The 19,775-nt window shown below is 33.2% G+C and overlaps 1 protein-coding gene across 1 annotated transcript in view; it reads right to left on the reverse strand.

Annotated features, from left to right (window-relative positions):
- The window catches only part of LOC110099357 (beta-galactosidase 3-like), a 49,335-nt gene extending 39,160 nt beyond the window's left edge, over window positions 1-10,175 (reverse strand). The window contains exons 1-3 of the mRNA XM_028697018.1: window positions 10,016-10,175; window positions 963-1,070; window positions 529-740 (exon numbers count right to left, since the gene is read on the reverse strand). Coding sequence (XP_028552851.1) covers window positions 529-740; window positions 963-965 — 215 coding nt within the window. The 5' untranslated portion in view covers window positions 966-1,070; window positions 10,016-10,175. The remainder of the gene's footprint in view (window positions 1-528; window positions 741-962; window positions 1,071-10,015) is intronic.
- Between the last annotated feature and the right edge of the window lie 9,600 nt (window positions 10,176-19,775).

The raw sequence follows: 19,775 nt of genomic DNA on the forward strand, positions 1-19,775 counted from the left end.
AAACGCAGACATGGCCTATCCAAATAGCACAACGCATGCCATTGATGTCACACCTATAACAACAGGAGAAGCGAACCACTGGCTATTGCCTAGGCAATGACAGGGGTTGTAGGACCTCAACCTCTTGTTGTGATCCCTATCATTGGTAGTCATTGCTTTTATCATTGATAAAAGGGATCATCATGGCAAACTCTTTGCAAATGGTACTGGTACTGGACAAGAAAACTCTTGCAAGAGATCAATCATTCTCATCTAGGAAGCTATTGCTATGATCTAGAAAGAGGTGGTGGTAAGTTTAATTTCTTGGAGCTGGAAAGAAATACGGAGATTTGGACCTCTGACAATAGGATTGTACTTGCTCGGCTACTCGGACAGACTGATGGTTTTTTTTTTTAAATGATAAATGCATGAAAATGTCAAATATAGGTTTATTTTTAGAATAAAAATAAAAATTAAGACCAAAACATACTAAAAAAATTAAAGTAAAAAGCCAAAAATAAAAGACATCTCAAACATCCCCCAAGTTACCATCTCTGAGTCGGTTCCCCACATCCTGTTCTGCATTTGTCGGGGAAAAAATTTCCCTTGTAGTTGCAACTGGAACTACATTTATCATTAATAGAACTTTTCCTCGGCCAGTATCTTCCAATTGCTTTCCCATTCAGCCAAGCCTGGCCTTTCCCCATATATTTCATATCAAGCCCTACAGGCTCAGTTCCTTTCGGGGAATCCACAACGACCTAAAAAGTTCATCCATTGTGCATTTCATTAGAATATAATCAGGCACAAATAAAATTAACTTAATATGGCGTCAAAACAACATAGCAGTGGGAGTACAATAATTTCTATAATGTGGAAATTCTATTCTAAATAAAGCAAGTTTAATTCCTTTCACATGGCCTTTTGATTTCCATAAAATACAAGATATACCAGTGATATTCAAAGAATGGACTGTACTATACCATGTACCACGTCAAAGCTTGATCCTTTGGTGGTAACGATGGGGTAATCCACTTAACGTTATCAATGCCATTACTGAAAATTCTTAGATGCTCTCCTTCCAAGCCAATCTACAATAAATGTAAAACAGCATTATTTAGGTCGGTTCAAACAATGAATTTAACAAGTAATTATAGTTTTAGAAAGATCCAAAAATATATTTTTATAATCTTCGTTCCACTGATAAGATAAATTTACTGTTATGAAAATGCAATATAATTCATACAAGCTTTAAAAATAACAACAGGTTTTCATAAAGGGAGAGTTACTAGAGAAAGAAGCATGAAAACTCCGAAAAAGGGTAAAAAAAATTTCTCTGAGAAGCAGATCTTGAAAAAAACACATTTTCTTAATTCATATACACTATTAAAACTTATATAAACAATCATATAACATTTAGTATATGCATTACATTTTCCATTTCTTTATACATTTCATTTATATTTCATATACAAGGCATTTCATAAAATTTAGCATTTATTCCATTTTCAATTCAATTTATACAGTACTGTCTAAATGTATCAAAACTACAACTATTTTCATTTCTTTATCCATTTCCATTTAATGTGCATGAGTACATTTCTTCCCCAACCAGTACCATACGAGGGTGAACTCCTGTAATTTGCATGCATATCCCTTTTTCCCTTTTTCATTTGTTAATTTATATTTTTATTTATAATATAAGATATCATTTCTTTCCTCACTCTTTACTTCACTTTCTATTTTCTTTAAATATGCATTTATATCTGTAATATCATGTATTTGATATACATTCTTCTATCAAATTCATTAATGTCAAAATTTCTCATCACATATTAATTTGAATCATCTCACATAATAACATTAAAACATCGATTAAAAAAGCGGTCGAGGTGTCCGAATAGAGGCGCAACTCAGTTCGAGGCGCTAACCCGGCGCCTTGAGGCTTAAGCCTCAATGTATTTGATGAGGCGTGCGATTTTTTTCAGCGAGGCGTACGCGTAGACGTGTAAGGCCTCGAGACAGCGTGAGGCGATGCCTCATTAGGATTCGACGGAGCTCACAGCGAAGAACAAATTTCTTATTTTTCGATCGTGCTGCTTCCACTTCGTCCCTTTTGAGAGCTGCTTCGTGTTCGACCACAAGTGAGTTCTTCGATCCGGCTGGAGTGCTCGGGAACGACCTTTCTTCCTGTTCGACCGCTGGTTTGAGTTCGTCATGCTTCATGTGAAGTCGGAGCTCGAACCGAAGGTAACACTACATGTACGACCACTATTTAAACTTTACCTGCTTCCTCTTTCGTATACTTTGGCTTCAACAACTGCAAGTAATGGGCTTTCTTCCTTTGCTCATGGAGTTTAAAACAACAAGAATTATTTTTATGCTTCTCTTTTAATGGCTAAAATTCAGCGTCTTAAAATCATTGCATGTCTCACCACTAGGTACATGCTCGGTACCACTAGGTACATGCTCGGTACCGAGCAAGTACCGCTCGATCCCGAGCCAGTACCGCTTGGTACCGAGCGGCACATACAAACAACTTATTGGCATAATATTTTAAAAGTACTCTTATAATAAAATTTCAAAATTACATACAAACAACCCCCAGGTCGAACCCCGCCAGGGGGCAGCGCCCCCTTGGACCCCCGGCAAACCGATATATTGTTGTATTCATGTTGTTTTATTATTGATAGTACAAATAATTATTAAAACAAATCTTCAAAATCATATTTGACATAATATTTTATTATTTTTTGTCATTATTTATAATTTTATATTAATTTATTTAATCGTTTTGACGCTTACGCGTCACCTCGCTTAGAAAAAATACATCGATTCCCGATTTCGCCTTTTAAAACCTTGCGTCAAAATATAAGTAAAATAACTATTTAAACAGTACCTTTAGAATTTAAATAGAAATTCAACAAGAAAATATCTATACACAATTGTAATTACCTACTTCGAATGTTTTGGCTTCAACTCCCTTCAAACCTTCAACTCTTGAGATGATCTTCCTTACTACAATATAAATCCACATACATAATATTTTTACCATTTTTCAATTTTTCACAATTCCCATATAAATTCTACTTTAATAAATCCTTACCTCCAATCTCCTTGTTGAGACTTGTTATTTGCTTTCATTGTCACCTTTGTATTTAGGTTAACCAATTCTCCACTATTCCTAAATATTTTTAATTTATTTCTAATAAACGGTCGACAAATTAAATGTCACAATTTGATGTCATAATAAATATGATTTGACTAATAGCTTTAAAGTAATATTGAAAGCTTCCAACTTTCCAAAATTTCAACTACTTATAAATTAATTAAAATCTATAATTAAAAATCTAAAGTAAATATCTTGTTCATCGCTGTAGAAAACGGAGCTCTCTTCTTCTTTTCCAAAAACTTCCTCCCTTTCCTTCAATTTTTCCTTTCCTCCTTTTATCTCTTCCTTTGCCTTCATTTAAAATATCTCTTATTGTTTGGATGAAGAAATATGGAAAGATTTACACAGAAAAATGGAAAATTTAAAAACCTTCACTCACTTTCCTCTTAGCCATCTCTCACGACATTTTTTCCATTTTTTATTTCTTTAGTGATGAGGAATGAAGAGGAGGAAGTTATACTTAAAAGGAGTCATTTACGTCCATCCTCATACACGATCATTCGCTCAAAACTGTGAGTCAAGCCATTTATACTCGCATGTGATCGCATTCGGCCGGCTCCAGTGGCACCTATCTCCACTCGGTTCCGCCTCTATTTGTTCAAACTAGGGCTGGTCGGTTCAATTGAACCAGCCAGTTAAACCGGTTCTTACACTTTGTGATAATTCCATCATAAATATCATGACTAGTCAACCAATAACGGTAGATAAGATTCCTGCTACACAAATGTACGATGTTGAATTGATAAATATGTATGTCAAGATTTAATGGTCAGGACTTCAAAAGGAGATTCTCAAAAAAATTCATGCCGCTCCACATTTTATCTATCCACGGAGTACTAAAATGAATCAAAATCTAAACAAGCTTCATTGGTGGTTTGGCATAAACAATGATATTAAAATTTTGTAGTTAAGTGCTTAACTTTTTAAATGGTTAAGGTTGAGCATCAAAGAGCTCATGAGTTATTACAACCTTTTTCCTATTTCAAAATGGAAGTAGAACAAGATTGTAATGGCTTTTATAATTGGCTTACCCAAATCTAAACAACAACAACAACAAGCCTTTATCCCACTATGTGGGGTCAGCTACATGAATCCTTCTTCTTCATTGTGCCTGTTAAAAATTAAATTTTCATTTAAATCTAATAAAGAAATATCATTTCTAATATATTCTAACCAAGTCTTTTTAGGCCTACCTCTATCTTTCTTAACATAAGTCAAATGTAATACATCTACTTTCCTAATCGGTTCATTAGAAGGCCGCCAATTTATGTGACTAAACAATCTAAGTAAACTCTTTCTATTCTTATCTTCCACTAGGGTTACTCCAACCTTTTCATGTATATGCTCATTTTGTATCTTATCTCTAAGAGTAAAGCCACTCATACCTGAGCATCCTCATCTCTTCAACATTTAACTTAATATTATGCTTCTCTTTTAATGGCCAACATTCTACACCTTAAAGTATTGCAGGTCTAACCACCATCTTATAGAATTTTCCCTTAAGTTTTAGGGGGACTTTTCTATCAACCAACAAGCCCAATGCACTCCTCCACTTCAACCATCCAAAATGAATTCCACTAATAATATCCTCATTTATTTCACTATCACTCTGAACAATAGACCCAAGATATCTAAACTGTGAACTCTTATTAATGACTTAATCATGACGAACCCAAATATAAACAAGGTTATCAAGTAATTAGTGGTTGACAAACTTATAAAGACAATTCATTTTTGAGCAATCAAGCAAAACAATATTCCTATGGAGAAGTTAGCAAGGATTTACATGGATAATATTATTCAATTACATGGGATATAATCATTTCTATTTTCGATTGATATGAAAGATCTACTTCAACAAAAGACAATGTAAAATACTTTGGGTACTAAATTAGACCTAGCATTGTGTTTCATCCTAGGACAAATAATTAATAACAAACTTTAGAAGATTTATCTTTAGTTGTATTTTTTACTTTGGCGTTAGCTAAGAGGATTAGATTCTACTTGTCGAATTAAGCTAGGATCGACAAGATTCCATATGAGGCTATATATGATAGGAAATGCAAATCTCATTTGTATTGGTTTGAGGATGGAGATCAAAACTCTTAAGGCCTCAACAAGTTGGTCAGGATATCAAGAAAATTCATCTTATTTGACAATGACTTCATTCATTTAAGTAGATTTGACAAAGGAATGTTGATTATAAAAAATAGAGGAATTGAATTTGAGATTTGAAATCATATTTTCGAAAGGTTTTTCCTAAATGTAAATTAGGAAATTTAGCAAGAGTGAAAAACTTCAACCTACTATTATTGGTCCTTTTAAAATGATTGAAAATTTTTGACAGAGTTTCTTGTTGATTCGGTAATAACCTAAAAACTTATTTATTTTTATTAAAAGTATTAATAATAAATTTTGGTTAACAAAAAAATTATGGATTTAATGGAACTATCTAAATCAAATTTACTTAATAGACTAATTGCTCCATATAGATTTAGTTTATTTATAAAAGTACTAAGATTTTAATTAAGAGAAAAATAATTTTTTTTAGAAATAATTTGTTTAGGAGATTTCTTTTATGAAATAAAAAAGAGGAATCTGCATGGACGGTTCAATTGAACCAATCTAATGGGATCGATTGTTAACCTTTAAGAGGGAGATGAAAAAAGCAAGAGAAAGAGAGAGTGGGAGTGAAAGACTGAGAGGGAGAGAGTGTGATTTAAAATGTGTTGGAGGGAGAGCAAGACTGAGCGAACAAGGGAGAAAGCAGAAGGCCGAGTGAGGACTGCTGAAGTGAGCGTCAAAAAACACTAAGCATGGACCATAGTAAGGAGTGTGGTCAATGAGACTATGGCATGAAATCCAAAGGAAGATAACACTTCTTCTTTATTCTTGATAAGGTAAACCAAAACCTAAGTTTCCTTTTTCTCCTTAACAAAAATTTTATTTTTAAAGAAATTCTTGCAAGAGTTTTAAGAGAAGAATTATATAGAATCTTAAACATTTAAGAAACAAATATATCTTTAATTTACATGCAATCTTAGTTTAAGAACAATAGCCAATGTTATGAACAAAATAATTAAGGTATAGATTTTCTAATGGACAAATTTGAGTTTTTTTATAGTCATTGAATAAAATAAAGGTTAATTTTTAGATTTTGTAAATGCTAATCAGTCTAAGGTGGAGAAGCCAAAAAACTTATTTTATTATATAGATCTTATGCTTAATATAAGAGGTAGATTTAGGATGGACGCAATTAGGTTATTCTTCCTACCATGCTTTCAAATCAAGATAAAACTCTAGATTTTTCTTTTATGTTTAACTAATAAGAATTTTGTCCTAATTAAAATGCATATCATTAAAAATATTCTTTATATCTATATAAGAAGCTATAAGAATTGTTTTGGGCTGTCTAAAAAATGAGGATTATTGTGCTCATGAATCATAATATTTTATAAAAATTTATAGAATTCAAATTAGAGTCTTTCAGTTATTAAAGATTTAGAATAAGTTAAATAATTGTGACTTCAGGTTTTAGGTTTCCATAAAATATCATAAATCGAGCTTATTAGATCAATATAAATGGCCTATTTTATTGAGGTGAAGTTTAAAGAAATAAAATATAAGTAATCTAAATGTAATTAATAAAATGAAAGACTTCAATTCATAAAAGAAAATCAATTACTTATTATTTTTAATAAAAAAAAACCAAAATACTTGAATTAACTCAAGATATAATTTTTTTTAAGTATAGATTGATATAATATTGCTTAAAAGAAAATGAGTCAAAGATTCATTAATGATCATCCTAAGTTATATTTAAGTATAAGAGAATCCAAGTGATTATTATTATATGTATCTTGTATGTGGAATTCGGTTAAGTTTATAGGAATAAATACTTAAAAAACAAGGGCAAGGGCAAGGTTAAGGAATAATACTTACAAATCTCAAGGTGGGTGATTACATTGCTAAATTAGAGTAATATTTCATTTTTTTTAGACATTTTGCATTTAATTGAGCTAATTATAACTTTGTTCATTCATATTCATGATATAAATTTATTATTATCAAACCATGACCACAAATAGTTCACAATGGTTTATCTATTCCAAAGCAAAATGATTCTTCATATTGACACGAATGAAGTTCATCTCCTCACCAAGCAACAATTATTTATATTGTGCATCACTTTAAATATTGTGCAATATTTATGATCACGGTTGATGTTTAAATGATAAGCAAATTTTATAATTTCCTTATAGTTTCTAATGATAACTAGTCTGGATGATATTTCTTTTTCATTTGATTTATTGTAATTTAGACACTTTTTTTAATTGTAATTTAGACACTTGATTCATCCATTGCCTTATGTTAGTAACTCATCATTCTATTTAATCAATATATATATATATATATATATACTGAGAATTAAATGAGTGGCAGGAAAAGTTTATGTATTATAGATGATGTATATCACAAGAAAATGATATTTATGTTATGTAGATAATTTACAAATAATAGAAAGAGAAGAGAATCTATGCATTATAGATGTTGTGGGATAAAAGAATAATATGAGATATCTATGTTATATGGATGGTTGACAAAGAATAGTAGATTTTTTGTATTATTATTTAAAATGAACTTTATGTGATAGTGTTTCTTTCGGTGTATTAAATCACTATATTAGATTAAGGTTTATAAAAATTTTGGTTAATATTGATTTTGAACTTAGAAATATTTTAATTTAAAAATACTATCCCACAATCTATTCCTATCTTTTTACTCAAAGCTCCAAGGCCAAGTCATGATAGATTGGCTCTTCCATTGAGGCTCGCAAGAAAACATAATACATTTTCATCTGTTTCGTATGTTCCTACATACATCATGATTCTTATAAAATTTGGTTCATGCTATTGTTCATTCAAGCAAATCCGAGTTATAGAGAATATTTTGAAACATAAGGTTGTACAACTTCATCATTGATTTAATCCATTTGTTAGGGTGTTCGGAAGAAATACTTAGAAAAAGATGCAAGATGGGAGATAGAAAGAGATGATTGCGAAGTACATGTAACTATTTCAAAATTAAAGTATGAATATGGAGGAAAAAGTTTTTAATGGGCTATAATTATAATGCAATCTTCATAAAAGAAAGTTTGACTTTTGCAACAATAATTATATGAGCCGGTAATGGAGTAATCTATATGAATTGCCTTTGACTATTAGTTTTTCAATGCCTATTAGTGTGTGTAATTGATTGAGAGTTTGATTCATGTAGGAGCATCAAGTTGATTTCAACTTGGTTTGATTTGCTGAAATCTCAAATAAATTAATGTTTTATATTGCTCTCTTTGAGGTAAGAAACCTTTATTCATTAGAGGATAATCATACCCTTCTTCATGTGGGGTTTCATCATTGATGCTTGTGGTATGATTCTTAGATATTTTTGCCGATTGCTCAACAAGTCTAGCATTTTCAAATTCAATAATTAGCATACATGCTTTAGTAAATTTCATCTAATGTTCGTAATGAATAAAGAGTGATGCAGATAGCTTTGTCTTGATTTATTATTACACAAATTCCAAAATATTGAATTGATCCCTATGATAGCAAGATTTAATGCCAAACTTTGATGTTGATGTGGTTTTGAAATATCAATATTGTGACGACATCAGATGTCAATGTTGAGATGACATGAGCATTGTTATGAAACCCAAGTCGTGACCAACCAAAGAGAAATGAAAATGAGGATATTTGATTAATGGAGTATTGAGTTCGGGCAATTGATGTAATTGATAGGACATAAGAAGTTTAGTTTTTATATTTTAAATAAATTAATTTTTTAAATAAAAGAAATTATATTTTAAAAAAATTGATAAAATATTTAAGACACTAGTGTCGGACACGCACGTCCAATTTGTATTTATTTATTTTTTAATCGGACACATTTTCGGCGTATCCAACACGTGTCAGAGGGGTGACAGATGCATTTCATAGCAGATAAGTGTCAGACATTGCACGGCTCTTTGAGAAGAAATGTCGGTGCATCATAGAAGAGGGGTTCATGATTTCCACACTACTATAACAAGGAAAAAACAAAATGTTCGATCTACTTCAGAATAGAGCCCTAAGAATATTTTCTCCTTGCTTGCAAATTTGATTGGTGTTCAAACAGATATTGATCCATAAATATCAATGAGAAATGATATAAAACAGACAGTCCAATTCCTTAGGGTAAATTACCAAAAAGCCATGAAAGAAAGTAGTTCGGCATGAGAAAAAAGACACATCCACACCTTCCAACAAATAACAATAACTTTCACGCCAAATACCACAAGCCTGTGATCGAAATAAAGTAGCACTAAATGCATAACACCAAAATTGAGAACACTTAAAAATAAATAAATAAAACTAGATAAAAACCACACAAGTCAAAAAATGAACATGTAAATCTATATATTTGCACGTGTTGTAAACAATTCATTGAGAATTTGCTTAAACATTGAGAATTAAAGTTCATAGTTTTGTTGTAAATTTTGGGATTTTCTGTGGCAATTTGTAAATAATAAATATTTTGACTCTTTCGATACAGAACACAAAATAAAGAGCCAAAAAGAAAAGTTTGATAAAAAGACACCATCCCAACAGTATTTTAAATTTTACCTACAAATTAAAAAAATTATGGAAATATAATAGATTGTATACAAGTAATAGAGCACAATTTTTATCAAGAAAAACTAAACAAGCATTTTTCTTCTCGAAGCTACAACAATATTCTTAGTAGCACACCTCAAAGAGTTCAAGTACGCTAGAACTCAAAATAAAACTGAACCAGAGTAAAAAGGGATGTGATTCCTCGAGTTACCTTATACTTCCATGTATTTGAAGACAAATCTATGGTTCCATTATCTAACCCTGCAATCTTGACACTTGTTAATCCAGCTCCAACCCATTCGTAGAAAGGTCCTGCATTCTTATTAGGGAAAAAAGGGAAGAAAGAACATCTAAGAAATATTAGATAAAACAGGATCCACTCAAAGCTGAAATATTAGATAAAACAGGATCCACTCAAAGATGAAAAGAAAACCTACAATAATTTTCCAATTTTTGTATTGTTTAAGAATTATTATCGAGATTTTAATCAGTAGAATCAACACCGGACAAACAAACCTAGAAAAAGAGGTACCCTTAAATTTAAGCACTATGCAGAGTTGATAGTTGTAATATGTGTTAAGATGGTGGATAAATAGATACCTAAATTGACTCCTATATACTAGTGGATGGGCATCCATCAATCCACAAGCTCGACCTAGTGTATTAGGTGTAAGGGAGCATGCAACTATGATGGCCAAACCCCTTTTTCAACCCTAAGAGAGCCAACTACTTGGCATTTCTACAACTTTTTCAACTATTTGATCTAGGACTAAAACTCAATACTCTCATATGCCATTAGAATCTCTCCCTAAAGTAAGAGTTCTCCGCATCAATCAATACTCCCATTTAAATGGAAGCTTTCAATCTCAAGTATCATGCATGAAGATAAGGACCTAGCTGAGCAAGCATATGAGACAATGGATAGTGGAACAACAGAAAGCTCAAGTAATGATGCAGTTCCATATGGCTGTCATGTTAACATGGAACATTGTAACGTAGCATTGTCCAGACATGAATTTCCTCAAAACCATGCATTTCACAATTACGATAATTTTGATGAGATGGTTGCTAACAATAAGTATATTCAATTTATACGAACGACTGAAATTTTAGAGCCCATCACTCCTGATACTTTATATGAAGGAATGACATTCCGTAGTAAATAAGCACTATAATGTGCTCTGAATGGTTGGTCTATAAACGACGACTAAAATTTCTGTGCATGCCACAACCACCCAACGCCGCCATGTTTGTGACGCCTCCATGCTCCATGAGTAAGCACCTTAGTGACGCATAAACGTTTTCATCAATCTCTGGTCAACATGCGTAAACCAAGTAAGGTCTTATAGTCATCATAATTATACGTCAAAATTCATCTGCTACTACATCACTGTTATTCTCCAACCAAAATTAGATATGAAGCTAAGAGAGATCATTACATGAATTGAATCAGAATTAGACATTAAGGTGATGCGGGAAAAAATCCAGGGGATGGGCGGCCCGAGGACCTCTGCCCACAAAGAGTAGGATAAAGAAAAGAAAGGGGACTCCTACGTAATAAAATGAACAAACTCTTACATTTCAAATAAAGAAAGACTTAGAAATTAATAGACTTACAAAATAGAACTTGAACTCTTACAAACTTGACTCTAAAAAAAATTAACGACACCCTAAACTTGCTTTACTTGAGAAGAAGGATACAGGTGGGGTGTAAACTTGCAGAGAGACGAAAGAGGTTAGAAGCCCGAGAAGAAAGGTGGAGAAGAACTCGCAAGTCTCCTCAGAGAGCTGGAAGAAGAAGGTGGACAAAGCTCAGAAGCTCCTCCAAGAAAATCCCAAGGATTTCTTTTCAAAAATTAATATATCACTCTTTTTAAAACATTACAAAACCCCTCATATTTATATGTAAGAAAGGGGAATACAAACAGACACTTAATTGAATTCCCACAGGAATCCAAGCACCACAAACCATGGAAAAGCCCCCAGCTTTTCACGGGAAAACAGCCCGGCCAGGGAACCGAAGGAGCAGCCAGGGAACCGAAGGAGCCCGCATAGAACCGAGGCGCCAAAAGGCACGGAAAGGCCCCCAGCTCGGAAAACCAGCAGCCCACCGTGGGAACTAAGGAGCCAAGGCACGGGAAAAGCCAACTGTGGATGCTAAGGCATGGGAAAAGCCAACCGTGGAAGCCAAGGAGCCAAGGCACAGGAAAACAAACAACCTTGGGATTCCAAAAACCATTTTAGAATCCTAAGAGACAAACTTAAATTTAAGACATAAAAACCTTAAATAAAAATTACAAAATTAAGATAACTAATGAACTAAAACTTAGCTAATAATGAGCTAACCTTTAGTTCAATAAATGAACTAAAAATCAGCTCATAAATGAGCTAAACTCCAGCTCAAAATTTATAGAGCTAGTAAGCTCAAGGGAAGTCAAAACCAACTTATTTTGGGTTTGCGTTGACCCCCCCCCCCCCTGCCTACATCAAACTCCCCTTCTTGAGAACTCATCTCCCGATGAGTTAGCTTTGCTTTCTTTGGAGGAGGTGAAGACGAAGTATCCAACTCTTTGATCTTTTCTTCATATTTCTTCAGGATCTCTTCTCATTTTTTCAGAAATTAATCTTGTAAACGCTGTTTCTTCTTCATTTACCTTTATGTACACAAATGCATCCATGATTGAAGTTTGTATTGTTCATACAACAAAGGATTTGTCGATTCTGATGGAATCCATCTATCCATAGGATCTTCAATTTCATCTGGCTTTATTTCTTCAATTTTTTTGTCTTTTTCCATTTTTTTTAAAACGACTCAAAATAAAAAAAAAGACTCAACAAACAAGACTCGAAAGACTCAACCTAAAAAACTTAGACTCACAAGACTGACAAAACTTACAACAAGACTTGACTTGACAAACCAAAAAAAGATTTGACAAATCAACCTAGGACTTCCTGACTTGCTCTGATATCAAGTATGAAAGTAAGAAAATAGATGCAATAAAATCATGTCCCAAAGTAGAAATCACAAAATATTAGTTTAACAAAACTCCCAAAGCACAAAGAACATATAAAATGCAATTATATCCCATCACTAAATAGGTCTTCAAGAGAATCTTCTTCTCCAATTGTATCTATGAATGTCATATCATCATCATCTTCAATATGACTCACTTTTCTCTTCCCTTTACTTGATTGTTGTGCTGCAGAGCTAGTGGATGTGTGTGGTGTGGTACTAGTGGATGTGCCCACTTGATCTGCTTCACCCCTCAAGACATCCACACTTAAATTCAAACTTGGGATAGAATGAAAGAAAAATTTCTACCTTCTGATCATTCAAGAACCATCTTTCAGGAATTTAATAATTTGCATCAAGGTAATCAAACTGTGGAAAAATACACTAAAAACTTTTATAAATTGCAAGCTAGAAATGATTTGGACGAGTCTAAAGAGAAAACCATAACAAGATATCTTAATGGGTTAAAATGGATAATTCAGGATCAACTGAATTTGCATCATGTCATTAAATTAGATGAAGCTTATCGCATAGCCTTGAGAGTAGAAAAACAACAATTGCGGGGAAACAACAAAATAACGGAAACATATAAGTGGCGACAAACTAGTGGAACTAAACTTCAATCTCAAACTTCTGCGGGAACTTTGGGTGTGAAAATTAAAGCTATTGAAGGTCAAAATCAGGAAAAGGGTAAAGGGGTAATGAGATCTAAACCTACTGAACAATCAAAACTAATTGGACCTTGTTACAAATGTGGTCTATACGGTCATTTGTCAGCTACTTGCAGAAAAAATAACCCTCCACAAAATAACTTCATAGAAAATGAAAAGGAAACAAAGGAAGAGGAAGAGGAAGAGAACAAAACAGAATCTGAAACTAAAGCTAAGTTGGAAAATTTTGACTTGGAAGGTGATGAAGGAGAACCATTGTTAGTAATTCGACAAGTTTTAACTGCTCAAACTGAAAAGGAAGATAAGTGGCTTAGAAGAAACATCTTTAGGACTACATGCACTATTGAAGGGAAAATTTGTACCTTAATGATTGATAGTGGAAGTTCAGGAAATTGTGTCACAACACATGGTGAAAAAGCTTAAATTAAAAACGAAACCTCTTGTTAAGTCGTACAAAATATCTTGGTTTAAAGAGGGGAGTGAGGTTCATATAACAAAACAATGCACTGTGAACTTAACAATTGGGGGAACTTATAAAGATCAAATAGTCTGTGATGTTGTACCTCTTGAAATCTGTCATATCCTTTTAGATCGTTCATGGCAGTATGATCATAAAACCGTCCATGATGGAGAAAAGAACACCTATACTTTGATTAAAGATAACAAGAAGTTCACTCTTTTTACACAAAGAAACATTCCTGATCCAGCAAAAAAGAACAAAAAGTCTGTGAAATCTTCCACCCCTGAATTGCTTCTAAACACAAGTGAGTTAACAAAGTCTGATGTGATATATTTGGTGCTTGGAAAAAAACTGATTTAACTCTTGAAATTCCTAAAGAAATACAACCGTTGCTTGATGAATTTTCTGATTTAATACTTGATGAATTACCAACTGGTTTACCCCCAATGAGAAACATTCAACATCATATTGATTTAATTCCTGGAACTACATTACCTAACCGTTCACATTACAGAATGAGTCCAAATGAACATCAAGAACTTTCTAAGCAAGTGTCTAAACTGTTGGAAAAATGTTTAATCCAAGAAAGTCTGAGTCCTTGTGATGTAACTGCTTTGCTTACTCTTAAAAAAGATGGAACCTGAAGAATGTGTGTGGATAGCCGAGCCATAAATAAGATAACCATCAAATACAAGTTTCCAATTCCTAGGTTGGATGACATGCTTGATATGCTAAGTGGTGCCAACGTTTTTTCTAAAATTGATTTGAAAAGTGGGTATCATCAGATAAGAATTAGACCAGGCGATGAATGGAAAACTGCTTTTAAAACAAAACAGGGCTTATATGAATGGCTTGTTATGCCTTTTGGTTTGTCCAATGCTCCAAATACTTTTTATGCGAACAATGAATCATGTTTTGCGAGCTTTTATTGGAAAGTTTGTGGTTGTATATTTTGATGATATTCTAATTTATAGCATTCGCCCATCTGAACATCTTTTTCATGTCGAGCAAATTCTGAAAACTTTGAGGGAACAAAAATTGTATATAAATTTAAAGAAGTGTTCTTTTATGACTTCAAGTTTGACATTCTTGGGTTACATTGTGTCTGCTAAAGGAATCAAAGTAGATCTTGTGAAAATTGAGGCAATAAAGAGCTGGCATGTTCCTAAAAATATCAGTGAGGTAAGAGGTTTTTATGGGTTAGCATCTTTTTATCATCGATTCATTAAAAACTTCAATTTTGTGATCGCTCATATCACTGATTATTTAAAAAAAGGAATCTTTAAATGGACCCCTGAGGCTAAAAAACTTTTCAACTTATCAAAATCAAAATGAGTCAAGCTCCAATTGTTAGTATGCCAAATTTTGAAAAAGTTTTTGAAGTTGATTGTGATGCTTCGCATGTTGGTATTGGTGCTATTTTAAGCCAGGAAGGAAAACCTATTGAATACTTTAGTGAAAAATTAAATGATGTTCGATCTCGATATTCTACTTATGACTTGAAATTTTATGTCATTGTTCAAGCTTTGAAATTCTGGAGATGCTATTTGATTCATTGGGAATTTATTTTGAATACTGATCACGAGGCTTTACGATTTTTGGTTCACAAAAAAATCTAAACAAAAGACATGCAAAATGTGTTTCTTTCTTGCAAGAGTATTCTTTTCATATCAAACATAAGACTGGGGTTTTGAATAAAGTTGCTGATGCTTTAAGTCGAAGATCTCACTTGTTAATAATTGTTTTTCCGACTGTTACTTCTATTGATTTTCTGAAAGATACTTATGAAAATTATTCTGATTTTAAAAATAATTGGACTTCTTGTCTTGCTTTTGGAACTGATCCTTCTGCTGAGTTTGTTATACATCAAGGTTTTTTGTTTAAGGAAACTAGACTTTATATATCTAAGAGTTCCTTAAGAGAACAACTTGTGAAAGAATTGCATAGTTGAGGTTTGGGAGGACACTTTGGGCAAGGAAAAATAATTGCTTTAGTTAAAGAAAAATATTTTTGGCCTCATATAGGAAAGGACATTTGCTAAGCTGGTTAAACAATATAAAATATGTCAGGCTTTTAAAAAAACAGCACAAAATTTTGGTTTGTATACTCCTCTGCCTATTCCAAACAAACCTTGGGAAGATATTTCTATGGATTTCATATTGGGTTTGCTAATTACTTCTTGAAAATTTGACTCTATTTGTGTGGTTGTGGATTGATTTAGCAAAATGGCGCATTTTATTGCCTGTAAGAAAACTTCTGATGCTTCTTACATTGCTGATTTGTTTTTCAAAGAAATTGTTCATCTGCATGATATTCCTCGTACTTTTACTTCTGATCGAGATATTAGATTTTTAAGTCAATTTTGGAGAACTCCGTGGGCAAAACTTGGAACTACTTTTCAATTTAGTAGTGCTTATCATCCTCAAATAGACGGACAAACTGAAGTAGTCAATAAAGTTTAGGAAATTTGTTAAGATGCCTTGCTGGAGAAAAACCGTCTCAATGGGATTTAGTGTTACCTCAGGCTGAGTTTGCTTACAATAACTCTGTTAATCGTTCCACTGGCAAAACTCCTTTTGAAATAATTTATGGGCAACCTATTCCTCACATTTTAGATAGAAACTCCTTATCCTTACCTAAAAAAACTAGTGCTGAAGCTTTTGAAACATTTGACCACATAAAAACTGTCCAACAACAGGTCCTTCAAAAACTTCAAAAGACTAATGCTAAGTACAAGTCTGCTGCTAATAAACATCGAAAAGAAGTAAATTTCAATATGGGTGATTTGGTTATGGCTTTCTTTCGTCGCCAACGATTTCCTATTGGTACTTTTAGAAAGTTAAGCAGAAAAAAGTTTGGACCTTTTTGTGTGCTTCGAAAACTAGGCATTAATGCTTACTTGCTGGATCTACCAATTACTATTGGCACTTCTCCTGTTTTTAATGTTTCTGATCTATTTTTGTATGAAGGAAATTCTGATGATTCTGTAGAAATTGAAACTTTGCCACTCTCTACTCCTTTGGCAAAGTCTGAAGATCAAATTGAAGATATTGTTGATATGAAAGTCACTAAAACAAGATATGGGGAACACAAGAGGTTTTTGGTCAAATGGAGCAATCGACCATTAACTCACTGCACCTGGATTGATGTTGATGATCTAAAAATTCGAAATTTGGAGCTTTATGAAAGAGTTGCTGAAACGTTCTCATCGGGAGATGAGAATTTTCCACCAGGGGGGAATTGATGCTAACAAATATTATGTATTTTATTTTATATTGAACATTAGTATGTTTTTATGTCTCTTTTCTTTTTTTTTAGCTATCCAATGTGGGAAAGCATCCAATGAACATGGTAGGTTGTGCTTGGGGCTTGGTAGACCTTTGGTTTGCTGGCTCGATTGGTCCTTAGCTGCAGCTAGTTCACGGGTTGGCTTATGGTCCACGGTTTTGGGGCCTATGGGATGTTTTGTGGAGGAGTTGAATATTGAGAGCATTTTTCTATTGACCTACGGGTTATTGGAAAAGCTTGCGAGCTTATTCCATCTCTTCTTCTTCTATCTCTTTGGAAATCTTGCAAGCTCTTTCCACCCTTCGTCTCGACTTATAATATCTTTTGTCTCTCCGCAAGTTCCACTCCATATGTATCCTTCTTCTTAAGCTTTGGTGATGTTGTTGGCTGATTTGGGAGCATTTGTTGGAAGAGTTAGGATCGATCGTGCAGTGGTGGACCATCGGTTTGCTAGCCCTAAGCACTTATTTTATTTAACCTACATTTCGAAGCATGTGAGGAACCCGCTCTAACGGTTGTCTGAGGATAGCGTTGTTTTTATTTTCTTTGTTTCTTTGAAATCTCTTCTAGTTTTCTTCATTGGATTTTGGATGTTATAGATGATTTCTACTATTTAAATCAAGTCTGGTTAAGTTCTGTCCATTGTTCTCTTGTTTTGACTTTTCTAACTAATGTGCTTACATCATAAGGTCATATAAATAAAATCATGGGATGCACCTAGGAAAGCCATAAGGTCAGTTTTCAACAGTCATGAAGAGTCTTTTTCCTCAATGTACTATCTGACGGAAGCAATACGCCTTGTAATACCTGGATCAGTGTATAATAACTAAGTTAGCCATAACATTTGGTTCAAGAGCATCCTCGGGTCATTCTGCTCGAGCATACATGAGTGGCAATACTATCCTCCCATACATAGCCTGGATTAGAATATTCCTATTAGGAAAATATAGAGATACACGTCTAGCCACTGCTAGGATTGACGCTAATAGGGGTTTGCATCCAGTTTCCTTTTTTATTATTGAGTTGGAGTCCAACGAGACAAGGAGTTGGTTTTCATAGATGCTCCACGATCTTGTAGGGCTAGTGCGTGATCATTGAGATCTATGTATCATCTCAGATAAGCATCATGCCTTAGTACGTGGTTGTCGAGAAGTCTTTCCCTGGGCAGTACACTGTCGTTGTCTATGTCATTTATGAGAGAATTTCAAGAAAGCTTTACGACATGTTACAATTGCATATTATGGAGTATGTGATAGAATGTATTAAGCTGGTAATACAGACGATGTTAGTGTCTTTAACATACACATGGTTGACATAAAAAACATTAAGAAAGAGGCATATGATTGGTTATTAGAGCGTGATGTAAGTAAATGGAGTCTCTCACATGATGGAGAGTTCCTTTATGGCATAATGACAACAAATTCCTCTAAATTCTTCAACATAATTCTTTAGCGTGCCCGAGGTTTTCCCATTCAAGGCCTCGTCATGGTTGTCTACTACAACCTTATCGCATTATTCCTTAAGCTAGCGGACACGATTGTGGTTGGACGGCTTCAAATGCCTCACCAATTGTCCCTCATACAAAGGCCACACCACAGGATGCTGAGCGAGAGGCACATAGGTGCCTGGAACCAATATGCATTAACAACCACATGTAACAAGTAATTAACAAGGCCTGTAGGGCGTATCGTTTCGACATAACCTCCGGACAAATGTATACATGCACATGTGGGAAGCCACGGATATATCACAATGTCTTTAAAATAATATGCATTTTCATTTCAAAATATAAAGTAGCTATATTTAAAATTCATTTTGAATATGACCATCAATGTTATATATATCTATGTGTCACATATTTCATATCTTTAAACTTTTATAAATAATACAACCATCATAAGAGACATTGTCTGATATAATATCAATGAAGGTATTTCCTATTATATTTTATTTTCTATAAACTTTTCATTTCCGTGTGCAAGCACACTACATCCCCAGCTAGTATCATAAGGTTTGCTCTATCAATCAATCATACACATACAAGCATTCTACATAAATCATTTTATTTATATCCTCTGTATAATTTCATCATACATAGGATAAAGATAAGAATTGGCATTTATCAAAGAAAAAGTGCTTCAAAGCTCGTAACATCACAAATGCATATTCACATGTAAATTGGTGTGATTCAAATTCTCCCTTTTTTTCTTCTAGTTATATTTCATATCTATACTCCAACAGCTTCCACCCAAATCAAAACAAAAAAAAGAATGTTAATATGGCCTCCAATGTATCTCTTGAGTATAATGTTAATAGGTAGTAAAACACAGAAATATTGCATAATCATGGATTAGTTTCTATACTGGAATGAAATAAAAGAGAACAGTACTAGTCTATTTTAAACGCTTGTTAGAAGTATAAACTTACCTACTCTCCAATACCTTCTATTTATCTTAAATAGCATAGAAACCCAAATGCCAATGATTCAAAAAAGTCATATATATATATATATATATATATAAATATATATATATATATA

This window comes from Dendrobium catenatum, unplaced genomic scaffold (genome assembly GCF_001605985.2).
Source record: "Dendrobium catenatum unplaced genomic scaffold, ASM160598v2 fragScaff_scaffold_853, whole genome shotgun sequence".
Taxonomy (NCBI): Eukaryota; Viridiplantae; Streptophyta; class Magnoliopsida; order Asparagales; family Orchidaceae; genus Dendrobium; species Dendrobium catenatum.